Source organism: Thermothelomyces heterothallicus, assembly GCF_042370625.1.
Source record: "Thermothelomyces heterothallicus CBS 202.75 unplaced genomic scaffold P884_scaffold_21, whole genome shotgun sequence".
Taxonomy (NCBI): domain Eukaryota; kingdom Fungi; phylum Ascomycota; class Sordariomycetes; order Sordariales; family Chaetomiaceae; genus Thermothelomyces; species Thermothelomyces heterothallicus.
This window is the reverse complement of record NW_027192582.1, coordinates 505170-521095: the sequence shown is the minus strand read 5'-3', so window position 1 is coordinate 521095 and position 15926 is coordinate 505170. Positions and strand designations below refer to the sequence as shown.

The window sequence follows — 15926 nt, the reverse complement described above, 5'->3', positions numbered from 1 at the left end:
GGAGGATATTGGTTTCTTTCTTTTTTTTTTTTTTATCTTTTCCCTTTTGTTCAGAGGTCTTGTTGCGGATCACCGGCTCATTTCGGCGGTGTTTCGTCGGATTGAAAATTTTACAAGTTGGTGTTTTGAGAGAATGGAAAAGCGGGCAGAGTCTGCGAAGACATTTGGGATGAAGAAGTCGAGAATCGGGTCGCAGTTCTTTTGCCGCGGCGCAGCTTGGTTAGTTTGGTTAGTGGTGTTGCGCTGTTGCACGATTGTGTCACACGGCACGCCAGCGGAGGAACTGCCGTTCATGCACTCACTTGCTCCACTGTCAGCCCGCCCTGCAAGCCTGCCTTGTTACTCGGGGCCTAGCCCCGCGGTTACCTGAGCGGCGGATCTGCGCCTGGGTCATGGCTGGGTCCCAGTAACTACCGGGAGATGCGCGATGTGGGCGATATTTGATTGGGCGAAAGCTGCAACCTTGTTCAACAGCGGCCCCGCGCTCGTTCGAAGCTCCCGCATCTCTTCTCCAAAACACCCAACCCCAGAGAGCTCCCAGCTCAGCTTCCCAACTATATACACACACTACAAACCGCCCTCGCATCTCGCCAGGTTGTAGATGGGACTTTGCCAAACAACTGGCTTGTTCCTCTAAAAAAATTTTCTTCATCTTTTCTTTTATCAACTCTCCCATCTTTTTCCCTGTTGCCTGTCCTCTTTGAGGGTCGAAGAGTACCTAGTATTACGAGTTTCTAGAGGCCAAAGTGAAAGCCACCGAAAGCGTTTACCAGCAGCGACCAGCTCCGACCAACTTGAACCGCAGCACCCACCAAGCATGAGACAAGCCATTAAAAAAAAAAAAAACAATTACCTACCATACACCTTCACGGCCTATATGAATCCAACCTCGTCACACCCATCGGAGCTGCTCCGTTCATATCCCTCATGATTTTTCTGCCCTTCACTACATTCCAAACTCCTGATGAACCCCTCCTAGACCAAAGGAGATGTTATTGTTCTTGTTGTTTGCACCACCTCGCCATCCTGTTTCCCTAATTCTTGCAGCCGCTTCTGGAACGGGACCTCTCTAACGTGCTTGGCTCTCTGCACAACCGGTGTTGGCAGCATGCCCGACATTTGACGTTCTGGACACGGTAGACACCATGGTATCCTCCGTGGCCGTCGCGTTGCCGCTCTTACTCGTTCGTCGACTGATAACAACCTCGGTCCCGGCCCGCGCCGTGACATCGGCATCGGCATCGGCATTCCTGCAGACGCTGTCGCCATGGCAGCTGCCGCTACCGACCACCGTCCCCGTCCCGCTCCAACTGCCCCAGCTTCCCCTCGAGTCAGGCTGCCGCTGCGACTGCCCGGCGGCGCCGTCTCCGGGTGGTGGAAACTGCCCCGGGTCAGGAGGATACGACGGAGGCGGCCTGCCGTGATCATGGTAGGAACGCTCCGCGTTCATGTCGGTTCCGCTGCCCGCCAGCGGAACAGAACTCGGCGTCCCGAGTAGCCTCGGACGCGGGCTCCTCCAGCCATCCTTGGCCCGGTGGAGCGAGCCCTGCGGCGAGACGGGCCCGTGAGGATCCAGGGGAGACAGCCACTTTTTGGCCGCTCCCCTCAACGGTGGCGGCAGCGACATGCCCGCGCCCTTTGGCGTCTGGGGGAGCGTCCTCGAGGGCGGGGGGCTCAATGGCGGGGGGCTCAATGGCGGCGGGCTCAATGGCGGCGGGCTCAATGGCGGCGGAGGCGTGCCGGCGCTCCCGTCCCCCACGAACCCCGTCGCCACCACCTTGACAAATCCCGGAGCATCTCCCTTGCCATTCCCCCCCGGCCCAGAACCACCACTACCACCACAACCATCACCATGACCAGAAGCACTACCAGCAGGCGTAACCACCCCGGGGATCTCCAGCATGCCCTCGTGCGGCCGTGGCGGCCGACAGGGAGACGACGGCGACCGCGGCGTTGGCGTTGGCGGGTAGGGCGGTGACCAGGGCAGGCGGCGAGACGGCGGCGGGGGCGGGAGCGGGCTCGCCGTCGCGTCTCGTTGGTGATGGCCCCTCCCCGTCTCCGTCTCGGTCGGCGCCTGCCCGGTCCCGGGTTGAGAAGGCATGGCGGGCGAAGTCTCGAGCCTCGACCTCGGCGGCCGCATCGCCCGCGCGGCGCCATCGCTCCATTCACATCCACGTCCGTATCCACCGCCATCAGCCGTGTAGCTGTTGCTGCTGCTGCTGCTGCTGCTGCTTGCACTCCGGCCGCTGCCACGGTTGCTGTTGTTGCCGCCGCTGGTCGAGCCGGGCACGGGAATTGCCTTGGTGAAGAGCAACGAGGCCGATTCGTGCGCCGGGTCCGTTCGTGGCGTGGATGCTCCTGTTCCGTGTTCGCTGCGGGAGATGGCCTTGTTGGTTGCTAGCGAGCAGTTCGGCGAGGAGGGAGAGACTCCGCCTACCCCTGCACTACCACCACCGCCGCCGCTGCCGCCGCCGCTTAGCTGGGGTCCGTATGCGGGTGTCAGCGGCGTTAGGGGAGGGGAGGGGGAGCGACTGCCGGGGCGCAGAATGGAAGGGAGGAATTTCCGGTCGCGGAGGCGGAGAGGCGGCGTGAGGACGCCGCGCGTGCCGACGGCCGGCGAGCCGGCTAGGCCGGCGCCCGGAAGATGGTCGTGTCGGGAGCGTAGGGCGCGATCAAACGACTCTTTGCGGTGTTTTCGCCGTCGTAGCCAGACAAACGCGAAGCAGACGAGCAGCACCAGGGCGAGAGCCGAGCAGACCGCGATCGCGGCCCTGCCCTGCCCGGTAATGTTGGTACCGGATGTCGTAGATGCTGCGGACGGCGCCGGGCTTTCCGTCGCAACCGAGCTCGCAAATTCGCTGTGTGAAGCTGGTATTGCCAGCGTCGAGCTTGGCTGGGCCGTTGTTGTTGTCGTGGTTAGCTTGGTCATGCTGGCAGATGTCGCCGGCACCGCGGCATCTGGTTGTCGTCCCGGGGTCGCCTGGGACGCTGACATGACAGTGGCCGAGCAGACGCTCGGCATATCTGCTTCCGTACTGCATTTGAAGCCCGGGGGCGGTGGTCCGGGATCGAATATGGAGTAGAATCCGATGCTGCAGAGACTGGTGAGCCCCTGGGCATGTCTCTATTGACATTAGAAAACTCACTTCTGGCAGGTGTTGATTATGAGATCGACGGAAGCTAGGAAGCAGACTTAGCTCAGCCATCATGACCCGACTCATGCCTACTCACGGTCTTGTCCGAGCCCCCCATCCAGGTCAACGGCCACTCCGCAGAACGTCGAGTCGCACCAATAGAGCGACCAGAACTCTTGAGCCGCCACGCCCCTGTTGAGGCCTCCGCACCCTTCAGCCCACCCGTTGCTCCCCTCCCACCCATTCAGCACTCCTCGTTGGAACTGGGCCCTACAGTTGGCCAAGCACTCTTGGACATCGCTTTGCTTCGCCTGCTGTATCTCAGCCGCGTTGACGTAACACGGGCAGCCAACGCCGCCGTCGGTTTTGGCATTCTCTTTCGTTTGCCCCATGTCGAATGAGCCCTTGTGGCCATATAAAGTGCTTTCAGCAGTCACTGACCGGGGTCAGCTTGGTTGGTGATGGAAAATGTGGTGAAATTGCCCCGGGCGGGGACGGGGAAGGGGAGCGGAAACCTTCTTGTCGGGAACAAATGAGGAATCGCAGGCGGACAGGAAGAGTAGCCTGAGGAGGAAAGGGATCCAGGGAGCAGCAGCGGCGTTTCTGGCTTCAAACGGCACCAAGGTAAAACAGAACCGTCAGAGTTCAACAGCCACCCGCCATGCGAGACATACTCAAGTTCAAGGTCGGGGGCGCGAGTGCACCAGCCCGAGACCTATATACCCCAGCATAGCCCCGTGCCTCCCGGGGGCCAAGTCGGCCTTCTCCAGTGTCACTATGTGCTGAGCCGGTCTCCTGAGCTGAGGAAGAATCAGCTCAGACAAGTCCGCGCTGCAGCACCATGGGGGGGTATCCAAGCAACACGCCACCGAACGGAGGGCAACGCGAGGGGGGTAAAGCGATCGCCTCAAAACACAGCACCGCGCATCAAGTACAACGGTGATACGTGGGATGTATGTACATACAGTGTGCAGGTGTAAGCACAATGGAACGGTTAAGTCAAACCTTGATCAACCAAGGAGGGGGCGTGAAAGAGAAAAAAAAAGGGGGGGTGGAGGAGAAGAGGTGCAGCTGGTTGGAGAGCGCATATAAAACCAAAAGTACTACGCCGACGGGTGCACAGTATAGCTCCTTCTCCTTACGAGCGAAAAGAGATACGCGCGTTACACGTCCTCTGCACCTCCCCGTCCAACTCCACGACTTCTCCCTGAAGAGGCAACGAGAAAAACCAAGAAGACACCCGGCTGCAAGTGTCCGCATTAGGCCCCTCTCATGCCGTTCTTTGTGGTTGTCATCTTTAGGTATGCTTGTGCTTGTGACTCACCTGAACGCCGGCCAATACTGGTTCTCATAGGGAGAGGCGACTGCGAGTGACATCCATACGGGTCACTTCCTCCCGCCCGGGGACGGCCCGCTGATGGGAGGGCTGAGGGCGGGCCCGATCCGCTGAGGTCCCGTTGTCGCGCAACCCGTCCATCGGACTTGGGCAACACTCAAGCATGGCAGATCAAGCGGTGTTTGGACCCGGCCAGAGGACGAAATCCGTCATGGTCCCACGGTCCCTTCCGCATCGTCTTGTCACCGCGAGACCCATTAGCCAAAACGTCGTAGCTTATCGAGGAGCCTGGAAGCATCGAAGCTTCTGTCGTAGACGATGCTATGCCAGAACTTAGGGTGTAACATGTCCAATATATCGTGTGTACGGAATACACACGTGTACACTGTACACGCGATCGGGAGCTGCATCTCCTAGCGCGGTTTTCTTCTAGCCGAGGAGCAGCTGAGGCCTTGTGGTACTGAGTACCACAGACCCCCCTTGGGGCGACCAGTGATTTCTGCCCCGATATACGAGCGAGGACTTGCCGAGTCAAACGTGGTACCGCAATGTTCCAAACGGGCCAATCTCATGTGTGTGAGAATGGGTGTTTTGCGGTTTGTGTCTCGAGCCGTGCAGCTGTTTGCCTCCTAGCGCTGTCCTGCATCCGCCAACGAGAGAACACGCTGAGTGTTTGTCCTCGAAGCTCTCTCTCTCTCTTTTTTTATTTTTTTTTTTTTGGGGGGGGGGGGGGGGGGGGGGGGGGGGGGGGGGCACGGGAACAGCCAGCTGAGTGTTTTCACCGACATTTTGATATTGGTTAATCGTCGCATTGCATTACATGGAAGTATATCCTCGGAGCCCTGTCTCGTCCGGCATACGGTCGAAAGAGGTCGATCGTATGCAGTCGGCCTGCGGCGGACCATGTGGAGGCTGAGGCTGGAATTCTCGAAGCCCAGCCGTCAGTCAGCCTGGCGGAGTTTTCGACGGCTTGATACAGATTCCATGCATCTACCCGCATGTAACGCTCGACCGACTGGCTAAGGCGAGAAGAGCGAGGGAAATGGGTGGCCAGCAAGGGTCGACCGTCTTTTGCGGTCAAGCCACCCTTAAGTACATTTCTCGACACGGAATCGCTTCCATCGAGCAAGATCGTTTTCCCAACTCCCAGACCGGGATTGTAACCCGAAGACCTGCAGAGTCCTCAAATACCAGGAATCTGTCCGTACGCTGGGACAGTTATTCTCCGTTGCGTGGTGTCTGATCAACCCGCAAACAAACCACAGCAGATACGTTCGAATGTGCTGCCACTTCCGCCCAGGTGCAGGATGGAGATCTGTGGTGTGAGTTGGCTCCATGAGGATGACCGCCACCAAATGTAATATCGGCCGCTACGCCATATTCGTCGTATGACAGGAGTTGAGCTTCGGTCATGTCTGGGTACGTAGACGCACATTAGGACCCTTGGATGCGTGTCTCACTAGTTCATGGGGAGAAGTCGCAAACAGCCCCGGAACATGGACGGTAGCCATTCGACAGGAGCCTTGGCGAGAATTGTCGATGCTCTCATGGACTGAACATACTGTCAGATTTAGGTTTGAAGGGTAGAAATAACCGGAGCTGGCCTTGGTCTTCTCATACCTGTCTACTGTATGTATGCCTTTGAAGGAGCGAGATGTGACGAGAGGAGCCGATCGCACCTAGAAGGTCAATGTTCTTCTCTGCAACCTCTTTCCTCTCCAATACCCCGTGATCATCGGCCGTCATTTGAGCTTTCGACACATGCAGTCTGGAAACCTCTCTGCCAAATGCTGAATTCGTTGAACACCGCTGAACAGTCCATTCCGTCACAGGACCCGATATATGAAGAGGCTGACAGTTAACTGCTCGGCCAACAAATCTGTTACAAATTCGACTCATTCAGCGCCACCCCATGTCGATTGCGGGGATTGTGTGGTTTGCTTTTGCGTGCCCTTCCTCCGAAGGCCTGTTGGCATTGACGGTCGTGTTTGACGTTCTATGCCAAAGAGGATCTCCACCGTTCATAGACCGCACCCCCAAGGTTCAGTCTTCTTCGCTTTTTAATGGCGAACCATTGAGTCGGGAATCTGTGATACTTTCCGTTTTTTTGTTGCCTCGCTTCCCCCAACCTTTCACTGAAGCATCCTCAAACATGTGTAGAAGGGGAGTACAAGAATATTCACTGTCTCGGAAATTGCTAGGCCTCTTCTAAAGACACTGGAAAATATGGAGTCGACTATATCGTGGTGCCCAAAGGAAGAAGAAAAAAACGTTAGAAAATAGTGATGAAGGAGAAGAAGAAGAAGCAAAAGGGACTAGAGGAGAGAATGAGTACCTCGAGAAAGGTACGAGTCCACTCATTCAGGGAAGGAACGATATGTACTGCAGTGAGACATACGTTACGGCCGAGGTGCCGGACTTGGTCAACCTCGGCCCACTCAACTTCCCCGCGCTTTCAACCCCGGTCTGCGTGGCCCGGTCCGAGAGATCTAGGGAAGGCGCGGAGAGCTCAAGTTACACGGGCTTTAAGCCCGAGCTTTATAATAATTGATTCAATTTCCATTTCCAAGGAACCAAAAGGTCTCTGCATTGAGTCTCGACTCTGTTTCATGTCCAAGTCACATTAACAACCCACCCACCCCCTTAGCAAGCCTGAAACAATGTCCGACAGAGCAAAGCGTCGTGTTGAAGCCATTGGCAACCAGCTCTCTGGGAGCTCCATCCCGGCCATTCACAAGGTCGCGGCCAGCGGACCTCGAGTTGCCGGCAAAGTGGTCATTGTCACTGGTGAATAGCTACCTACCTACCCAACACCTCGCAATTTGCAGACAAGAAGGGGAAGCAAGACTGACCGGGGCCCCAAGGCGCAAACTCCGTCCTAGGCATCGGCCGGGCCTCGGCGCACCAGTTCGCCGAGCACGGCGCCAGGGCCGTGTACCTGTGCGACTACGATGACAGCAACCTCGAGGCGCACAAGCGCGAGATCAACTCGCTGTGGCCCAAGGTCGACGTCCACACGCGCAAGTTCGACGCGGCCGACGAGACGGCGGTGAAGGAGGTGGTGGACGACGCGCTCGCGCGGTACGGCCGACTCGACGTCTTCTTCGCCAACGCCGGCATCGTCGGTCCCCACGCCGTGTTCACCGACATTGACGCCGACGACTTTATGAACGTCTTGCGTGTGAACTCCCTCAGGTCCGTTTGTTTGACCCTCTCGCTCTCGCTCCTCATTCTCTCTTCCCCTCCCCCCCCCCCCCCCCCCCCCCTTTCCCCCCCCCCCCCCCCCCCCCCCCCCTCTTTTCCCCTTTTTCTCTCCCCTCTCAACCAATCCTGTCCCCCCCCCCCCAAAACATTCCTTTTTGCCCTCACTATCACTAACCAAGTCGTCGCAGCGTCTTCCTCGCGGCCAAGCACGCAGCCCCGGCGATGCAAAAGACGTCGCCCGACAAGCCGAAGCCCTCGGGCAGCATCATCGCGACGGCCTCGGTCGCCGGGCTGCGGTCCAACGCCGGCAGCACGCCTTACTCGGCGTCCAAGGCGGCGGTGGTGTCGATGGCGCAGACGGTGGCGTACCAGCTGGCGGGCACGGGGGTGCGCGTCAACGCGCTGTGCCCGGGCCTGATCGAGACGGGCATGACGGCGGTCGTGTTCGACGCGGCGCGGGCGCGCGGCACCGAGGGCAAGATCGGCCAGCTCAACCCGCTCAAGCGCGCGGGCCACGCCGACGAGATCGCCCGCGTCGCCCTGTTCCTCGGCAGCGACGAGAGCAGCTACGTCAACGGGCAGGCCTGGGCCGTGGACGGAGGGCTGAGCGCCGGCCATCCGTACGTGCGGGGGAGGTTGGGCTGAAGATGGACAATAGGGGGTCGATGAGGGGGGGAGAGAGGAGGTATGTAATCCGTAATCCGGACGGAGTACGCGATGGAACGAGGTGGGTCTAAAGGATATTCACAATATGTATGACCTCTGCGTACAAGCCTGTATCCCGTGTATTGCTATCTCTTGGAAAATATAGCGCTCGCATTTGTTAAGAAAAGAACGTAAAATGTGTTCTGCCGAGTTGCTTGTAGAGCTAAGAGGCTCCTATGCTTTTTACAAGTAGCTCTTGGGTGGTTAGATGTAGAGTCAACTTGAATGGTTCCTTCAATCTCAAACCGGAGAAGGCATCAGCGTGTGTCGGGCATTTCGATCAAGAAACATCTGTAGCTTTGATAGTGAGCGTTTTTGGTGTATATGTGTAATCCGTACTACTCCGTAACTATATGCGCTTGCTTACACTACACACAGAAGAGACGCCGCAATCCCTGGTCACCCCCTTTCCGCGGGATGTGAAAGGGGTCGCTGTCTCGTGCAGCGGGATGAAGGAGAGGGGGGGGATCCGTGTAACAACGCCAAGTGTACCGATCCGGATGGTCTCTGGAGAGCGCGGGATGAATGACACATTCTATGTGGGTCTAATAACTAGTCGACTCTCTGGGGTGCATACGTCTAGGGTTTCATTGAGGTCAGACATTGCGGGTTTTGGGTTGGGCAAATGAAAGTTGAATTGCTCACGTTAACTAATAACTAACGTTAATTGATTCCGGGAAGAAATGTCCTTATGCGAAGCTCGTGACAATAGCCAAATCCATTCATTTCCGCTGGCGAGGCGGCCGCTGTGCGGCAGGGCTGCCCCGGACCCGGGGCCTCGGACACGATGACGTAGGTCGTTTCCAGTTATGCTGACAGAGCAAAAGCCGCGTTCAGGGACAGACCGGCGCAATGAAACGGAACGCGGCAGTGGCCAGATCTTTCCGCTCCCTCTTTCACACGGGTGAAGGCAACAACCTTAGCAACCATTACCGAAACAGACGTCACGTCACATCGGCCACTTCATCGAGGGGCGCCTAGCGTAGCATAATCCTCCCTTTGAACACAACACTGCCAGTGTATTCCTTATACATGTATAAAATACTCCGTACACTAACTACTTGCGTACTTCGTACATAATACATAGGAAAAACTCGGGGTCCTCATCGGACTCCAATGACGAAGATAGTTGGGATCTGCAGTTCGCCCCCCGCCCCCCGCCCCCCCAAACAGCAAACCACTTCGGCTTTCGGGTACGTACGCTGTGTCTGCGCGAAGAAGGCTGGCTAGCCACGTTGAACTCTCAGCCGCCAGTCGATCCTAGTGAAGCATTGAATGTGGAGATTTGGAGCGCGCGAGAGCAGCATTCTGATCGCCAAGAATATCTACACTAGTGTACGCTTGTTGGAGTGGCGTACAAATGGACTCCTCACAAGTGTTAGTTAGTGTACTGCATGTATATGTGCATACTTGGTAGGTATGCACATAAACACAAGCATGCGTATACTACATCGTATACGGGATACATGGTCCGGGGGGAGACGAGGAAGCGAAATTCAACGACTCGAACCGACGACCTCTGGTGGATATGATGATGTGAGAAAGTAAAGCTTAGAAATTGAGTGGATACCTTTTCTCACCTGTGATGAGGGGATGTGGACGCAAACTCGCAGTGGAATACAGAAAGTACATAACTACAAGTACAGATAATCCGTGTCTCCGCACCTCCGGTACCACGGCCTTTGATCTGGTTTAGCGTTGCGTGATCCCGGTCTGTCTTCTGATCGTTCCGTCCTGCATGCATGTGGCTCAAATTTGACTTAGTTATGCAACCAAAAGGCGCTACAGGCGTTGGAGCTCGAGTGGCAAACCGGGTGACCCATTCATCCCACCGTGCCCGCCTAGCACAAAGGAAGTGTGGTCCCTCTGCTGATCCGCTCATCAAGGCGTCGGGGAAGAGGAACGGAGAGGGAAGAACGTTGCAGTCTCCTGGGCCCACGCACTTAACTCTGGCCTGAGGTAGCGTACACTACGCGGCTGTCTCTCAAGCAACTCGCCGTGGCTTGCCTGTTTCCCAAAGCAGTTTAACGCGGCTGGAGCCCAGTGTCTGGAATGCAAGCCCTTGGTGTGTAAACGGTCTTGGGAGGACCCCCCACTTCAAACGCCCCTGCAAGCCACCCTTGTGCGTCTGCCAACAAAAAGCCCGGCAGCTTGTCCTTCCTGCATTGAAACACATCTATCATCAACAACAGTCCGCTCCTCTCTTACGTACGTTCTCTTTCAACCTCCACACCCAACCCAGGTCCTTCGCTTTGTAGCAGACGGGACAGAGTTCGCTTGCTTTCCTTTGGGAGTCTCGGGGAAACTAGCAATCTGCACCTTGCTTCCGAGCACGCACTACCTTCACACCTTTCAAGACACCTTCGAATCACCTGTTCATCTTTTCCACCATGACCGGTTTGATATAGCCAGATACGGTCCTCCCACTGAGGTCCATTTGGGCTGTTCAACTGCCCAGGAAAACCTGCTCGGCTTTTTTTTTTTTTTTTTTTTTTTTTTTTTTTTTTTTTTTTTTTGCGTCAACGGCTCAACCGTAAGATTCGCCCTCGCCAGTTCGCGGCCGTTAAATCCGGGCCATCCGAGAGCTCAATCCGACGCGCCGCCTCCTGGACACCCACGCCCAACCATTTCCTTGGGCCGGAGGCCCTGGCCGGAGGCGACACTGCCTACCTTTCAACCCCAGGCCGCAGTCTTGCTCGCTATCACCGAGAATCTCGGGGTAGCCGACAATGACCAGCGGCGAGAAAGTGGTGTCGAAACGGAGCGCAAGACACTACGTCGAATACGACATGGAGGAGCAAATAGAGGACTGCCACGAAAAGCGATTGCTAAGGACCGAGGAGACGAGATCCAATGGGCGCGACAGGCAAAGCCCGACCTCGACCTCGACCTCGACCTCGACTACCTCGCAGAGCAGTCAATCCAGCCTCGAGCCGTCGCCAGTCATTCACCCAGAAAACCTCCAATTAGAAGCCGATACCTTGGATTCGGCGCTTCCAGGGAGAGACAACGTCGGGTTTCGAGATGCTTTCCATCCGCCAACCGCGCAGCAGCAGTTTCCTTACTCCATACATGAGCTCGAAAAGAGCCTCCCCACCGAAAGCCGACCGGCCAATTTCGGCATCGTCGTGCCCGGCGTCTATCGGAGTAGCTTCCCGCAGTCCGAGGACTATGCATTCATCGAGGGCCTCAAGTTGAAGACCATCGTGTATGTCATCCAGCATCTGCCGCTCCGAGAGCCTCGACACTGACGTGGTTTTGCAGCACGCTGGTGCAGAAGGAGTCTCCTCAAGGCTACGACGACTTCCTTCACAGGAACGGAATCAAGCATGCCGTGTTCGACATGAAGGGCACGAAAAAAGAAGCCATTCCGGTTGCGACGATGAAGTCGATCCTGCGCGTCGTGTTAGATCGCCGAAACCACCCCTTGCTCATCCACTGCAACCATGGCAAGGTCAGTGCCGGCGTCCCCTGACCCGTACCGGCGCACCCGGCCGTCCTTAACTGACCTCCGCTCAGCACCGCACGGGTTGCGTGATTGGCATCATTCGCAAGCTCTCGGGGTGGCACCTCAGCCATATCATCACCGAGTACAAGGCGTTCGCCGAGCCCAAGACGCGCGAGTGTGACATCGACTACATTGCGGGCTTCGAGCTGGCCAACATCTCGGGTCTATTTCGAGACGCGAACCCCTTGCCATTTCGAACCAGCGGCTTCCTGAGGGCCGTCGTCTTCACGGTCGTCATGCTCCTCGTGTGGCTCATATCCGGGCCCAAGATGGCCAGAGACAGAACAATTCCAGGGCCGAGGCGCGAGTTGCTGACCGAGCGATGAAGGCTGATGGCAACGCATCACCTGCGCGTCGTTTAGTCCTTGCGCCTTCCGCACCTCGTTCTTGCTGTCTCGATTTGACCGGAAACGACAGTGGTTCATCCCTTTCGCCGCAGCGAAATTTCTCTTTCATATCATCTCGAGAAAAAAAAATGTTTTCCGGCAGGTATTACAGGGCGAGCAGATCGCGGGAAGGAGAGGAGAGAATGTGGATGTTTATCCAGTATAAACTCGGCTGGTTGGTTGGCTGTGCGGACCATCTAAACATAAAACACATTGCATTGGGGTGGAGCGTGGTGCACACATAGAGAGGAGCGGGATTGGGCGGAGACTATCAAGTGCTGAGCCGTCTCCCTGGCGTTCAATGGCTGGCTTTCATCTTTTTTTTTTTTTTTTTTTTTTGTATGCACGGGAAGCTTCTTTGCTGTCCCTAGGCGACCTGTATACTATATTATCTTGATAGGGTGCGATCCTTCGGTCTCCCTAGAACGGGGAGTTGTCGAGGAATTCGTTGTTGGTCACCGGGTCTAAAAAAAAAGTACATGACATTATTAATACAGCAACATGTCGTGGTGTTCTCGCCATCTAAAAACGTTGCTCACAGGTGTTGTTGGTACTTTTGCCAAAAGCTAAAAGAATCTCCATTCCATCCTTCCCTTCCCTTCTTACAGTACTACTGCCTTGCCGTGTTCCTTCCCCCAAACCACCCCCCCTTCCCCTTTCTTCCTTTTTCTTTCCGCCCGTAATCTCTCAACACTACACCACTTCAATAGGCATCGCATCCTCCCAGCTTAATCCGCCTCCCTCAGCGTGCTCTAGCGAGCGAGCGATGAACTCCCGTTAATTAATCCTTATACACACCCCACCGGTTCAGCTCCCTCCTCTCCTCCTCCTCCTTCTTCCTGTCGCCCGTGGCGTACGTGTAGAGCCCCGCGACGGTGTTGGCGACGGCCAGGCCCACGGCGGCGCCGCGGACGACGCCGCGGAGGGAGAAGCGGCTGCGCAGCGAGGCGGGGCGGCGGCGCGCGGCGAGCAGCGCGTAGACCCCGGACCAGGCCGCCGTCATGCCCGCGCCGTCCGTCTGGAACCCGGCCAGGGTCAGGTAGCTGCTGAAGACGAGCAGCGGCGGGAAGAGCATCGGCAGCGGCTGTAGCGGGCGCGCGTGCAGCGCGATGATGAGCGTCGTCAGGGTCATGGGGGGTATGGCGGAGGCTGTTTTTTGTTTGGTTCGCGCGAGGGACCGCAAGAAGGGCGGGGAAGGGATCTTTGGTCAGCGGCTTGTCGTCATCTCGTCGTCGTTGTCGTCATTGCTATTGTTGTTGTTGTTGTTGTTGTTGTTGTTGTTGTTGTTGTTGTTGTTGTTGTTGTTGTTGGTGGTGGTGGTGGTATTGTTGTTGTTGGGTGGGAGGGAAGGAAAAGGAAAAAGGGTAGAGGAAGGGAATGAAGGCTGCGAGGACTGAAGGAGGGGTTGTGCGTAGCGAGGAGCGGGAGGGGGGGGGGGGAGAAGGGGTGTTCCTGAGGAAGGGGTAACTCACTGCCCCATGCTCTTAGTTGCGATCCGACGGTCACTCGCGGCTCGGGGTCCTTGTCCGTGGGTGCCATCTCGGCAAACCGTTCGGGTGTTTTTCCGGGTCCGTTTTATTTAATGGCGAGCAAGTCAGCGGGTGGAATTGAGTGCCTGGAGATGCTCAATTGGTCTTTGGTAGCCTCATCGAGGCTCCTTAGACAACCTCGTCTCTCTGTCTTTCGTTTTGGTGAACAAGTTTTGAGGGCAGTGACGTCGTAAAGTGCAGTCTTATCTTATCAGTTCCGGTATCATTAGTTATGACTAAGCGAAACCCCTGTTGGGTCCCCATAGATTCTGGACTGGGACTCGTCAACTTCGGTGTACGGAAGTGCACGGACGCGTGGGTTCTGGAAACTGTTCTCATTGTTCAGTGTCCTGCACCAAAAATATCGGCGCGGCTCAGCCATCGCCAGAGTGTTCCCGGAGCTTCGCCCGTCGCAGAGCTGGCTTTATTCTCTGGCTAGACGTTTCCTGTGATTGCATCGCTGCGACTTTTGCGCCCGCGGGCTCCGCCGGGGGTGCGCATTTAGGGGTCTGCAGTCTGGAACCGACCGACCGCCCGACGGACCAAGACGACACGCTAGCCAGATCCGAGAAACAGCGCAACAGAGAACACCCAACTGCGGTCTCTCTTGTCAGTATCGTTTTGCAGTGTACCGGCCTCCCTATTCCGGCTTTTCCGCTCGCTGAGTCCATCCCCTCGGCTGCTCTCTCTCTCTCTCCCCCTCTCTCTCCGGCGCCTACTCTCTACACGTTTCCTCCACCGACCGGGCACCATGCCCGACGCCTCCGCCTCCGGGGCCTCGTCGTCCCAAAATGACGCCTCCGCGCGCAACCGACGCGAGCACAACCAGGGCAATCAGGAGCGCAAGTACACGGCCGAGCAGAAGGCGGCGGTGCTGCGGATCCGGCGGTGCCACCCGACGGCCTTCTACGAGATCCTGGAGCTGCAAAAGACGTGCACCGATAGCGAGATCAAGAAGGCGTACCGCAAGCTCTCGCTGCTGACGCACCCGGACAAGAACGGCCACGAACACGCCGATGAGGCATTCAAGATGGTGTCGCGCGCTTTCAGCGTGCTGGGCGACAAGGAGAAGAGAGAAAAGTACGACCGGTACGGGACGGACCCCGACAGTCGGTTCGCCAGTGCCCAGGCGCAGGCTGCGCAGAACCCCTTCGCCGGGTTTTCCGGGCGGACAGCCGGCGGCGGCGGCGGCGGCGGCGCTGGTGGTGGGTGGGGCGCAGAGGAGATTAGTCCGGAAGAAATGTTTGCGCGGTTCTTTGGGGGTGGGGGTTTTGGAGGGCCTTTTGCAGGTGGGTGATCATGCGTTGTTCATCATTCCCGCTGCCGGGAGGTCATGGCTGACTTTTGTTTTTCGATTCTCTAGGCTTTGACGGTGGGCCGCAGTTCGTCTTCAATTTTGGCGGCCCGGGAGTTCGGGTGCATCAGTTCGGCGGCCCACGACCACGGGGTCGGCCCCGTAACCCCGGACAAGAGGAGCCGCCGAGTGTGTGGAGCAATCTTGTCGGGTATCTGCCCATCATCCTGCTCCTCTTCTGGCCAGTCATCTCCTCCATCTTCTCGGGCGTCTTCTCCTCGACGCCGTCAACGCCTAGCATGGTCTTCGATCAGCCGCACCCGCCACTGTACACGATGGAGCGCACGATGCCGCACTTCAAGGTGAAATATTACCTCAACCCGGCCGACGTCCACTCGTACAGTCAGTCCAAGCTGTCATCGCTCGACAAGAAGGCCGAGGTGGTGCTCGTGCAGCAGCTGCGCCTCAAGTGCGATAACGAGATGGCGCACAAGCAGCAGCTACGGAACGCGGCACAAGGCTGGTTCTTCCAGGATCCGGAGAAGATGGAGCTGGCGAATACATATGACATGCCCGCCTGTCGTAGGCTGAACTCGTTGGGGGTGTAATGGGTGGAGCAAGTAATGTTTGAAGCTTGGCTGGCTGGGATTGGGCGCTATGTGATTATGGCTTAGAATTTTCTTTCCGCTACGATTAGTCGGCCCACGATTCTGGCCCTTCTGGCGTTGGAGGATATTTGCATATACAGCGTGTGTGAGGTGCCTTGGCGAACGTCGGATTTCTTTCTACCATGACAATTGACGTTGCATAGGAGAGCTAGCCACAGCCCG

General features: G+C 57.1%; 6 protein-coding genes across 6 annotated transcripts; 4 read left to right on the top strand and 2 right to left on the bottom strand.

Moving 5' to 3' along the window:
- Window positions 1-788: 788 nt before the first annotated feature.
- P884DRAFT_293784 (uncharacterized protein) lies at window positions 789-3526 on the bottom strand (the record flags this gene model as incomplete). The annotated part of the gene is made up of 3 exons (XM_069444239.1): window positions 789-3092; window positions 3147-3180; window positions 3232-3526. 3 exons carry the CDS (start codon window positions 3524-3526, stop codon window positions 1070-1072), a joined length of 2352 nt encoding a protein of 783 aa, XP_069295560.1. The 3' UTR covers window positions 789-1069.
- Window positions 3527-7130: 3604 nt separating this feature from the next.
- Window positions 7131-8512, top strand: P884DRAFT_228534 (uncharacterized protein; the record flags this gene model as incomplete). The annotated part of the gene is made up of 3 exons (XM_069439721.1): window positions 7131-7257; window positions 7335-7665; window positions 7863-8512. The coding sequence occupies 3 exons, from the start codon at window positions 7131-7133 to the stop codon at window positions 8317-8319; spliced, it is 915 nt and encodes a 304-aa protein (XP_069295559.1). The 3' UTR covers window positions 8320-8512.
- Window positions 8513-11108: 2596 nt separating this feature from the next.
- On the top strand, window positions 11109-11854 carry P884DRAFT_206424 (tyrosine phosphatase family-domain-containing protein; the record flags this gene model as incomplete). Its single annotated transcript, XM_069438715.1, has 2 exons — window positions 11109-11587; window positions 11644-11854. 2 exons carry the CDS (start codon window positions 11109-11111, stop codon window positions 11852-11854), a joined length of 690 nt encoding a protein of 229 aa, XP_069295558.1.
- Window positions 11855-11886: 32 nt separating this feature from the next.
- P884DRAFT_206279 (uncharacterized protein) lies at window positions 11887-12213 on the top strand (the record flags this gene model as incomplete). Its single annotated transcript, XM_069438706.1, has 1 exon — window positions 11887-12213. A coding segment is annotated over one exon (327 nt), but the record flags the coding sequence as incomplete, so codon positions are not given.
- Window positions 12214-12674: 461 nt separating this feature from the next.
- P884DRAFT_248075 (uncharacterized protein) lies at window positions 12675-13812 on the bottom strand (the record flags this gene model as incomplete). The annotated part of the gene is made up of 2 exons (XM_069440532.1): window positions 12675-13422; window positions 13746-13812. The coding sequence occupies 2 exons, from the start codon at window positions 13810-13812 to the stop codon at window positions 13055-13057; spliced, it is 435 nt and encodes a 144-aa protein (XP_069295556.1). The 3' UTR covers window positions 12675-13054.
- A 741-nt stretch (window positions 13813-14553) lies between these two features.
- Window positions 14554-15704, top strand: P884DRAFT_271642 (uncharacterized protein; the record flags this gene model as incomplete). The annotated part of the gene is made up of 2 exons (XM_069442455.1): window positions 14554-15091; window positions 15166-15704. 2 exons carry the CDS (start codon window positions 14554-14556, stop codon window positions 15702-15704), a joined length of 1077 nt encoding a protein of 358 aa, XP_069295555.1.
- Window positions 15705-15926: the final 222 nt, after the last annotated feature.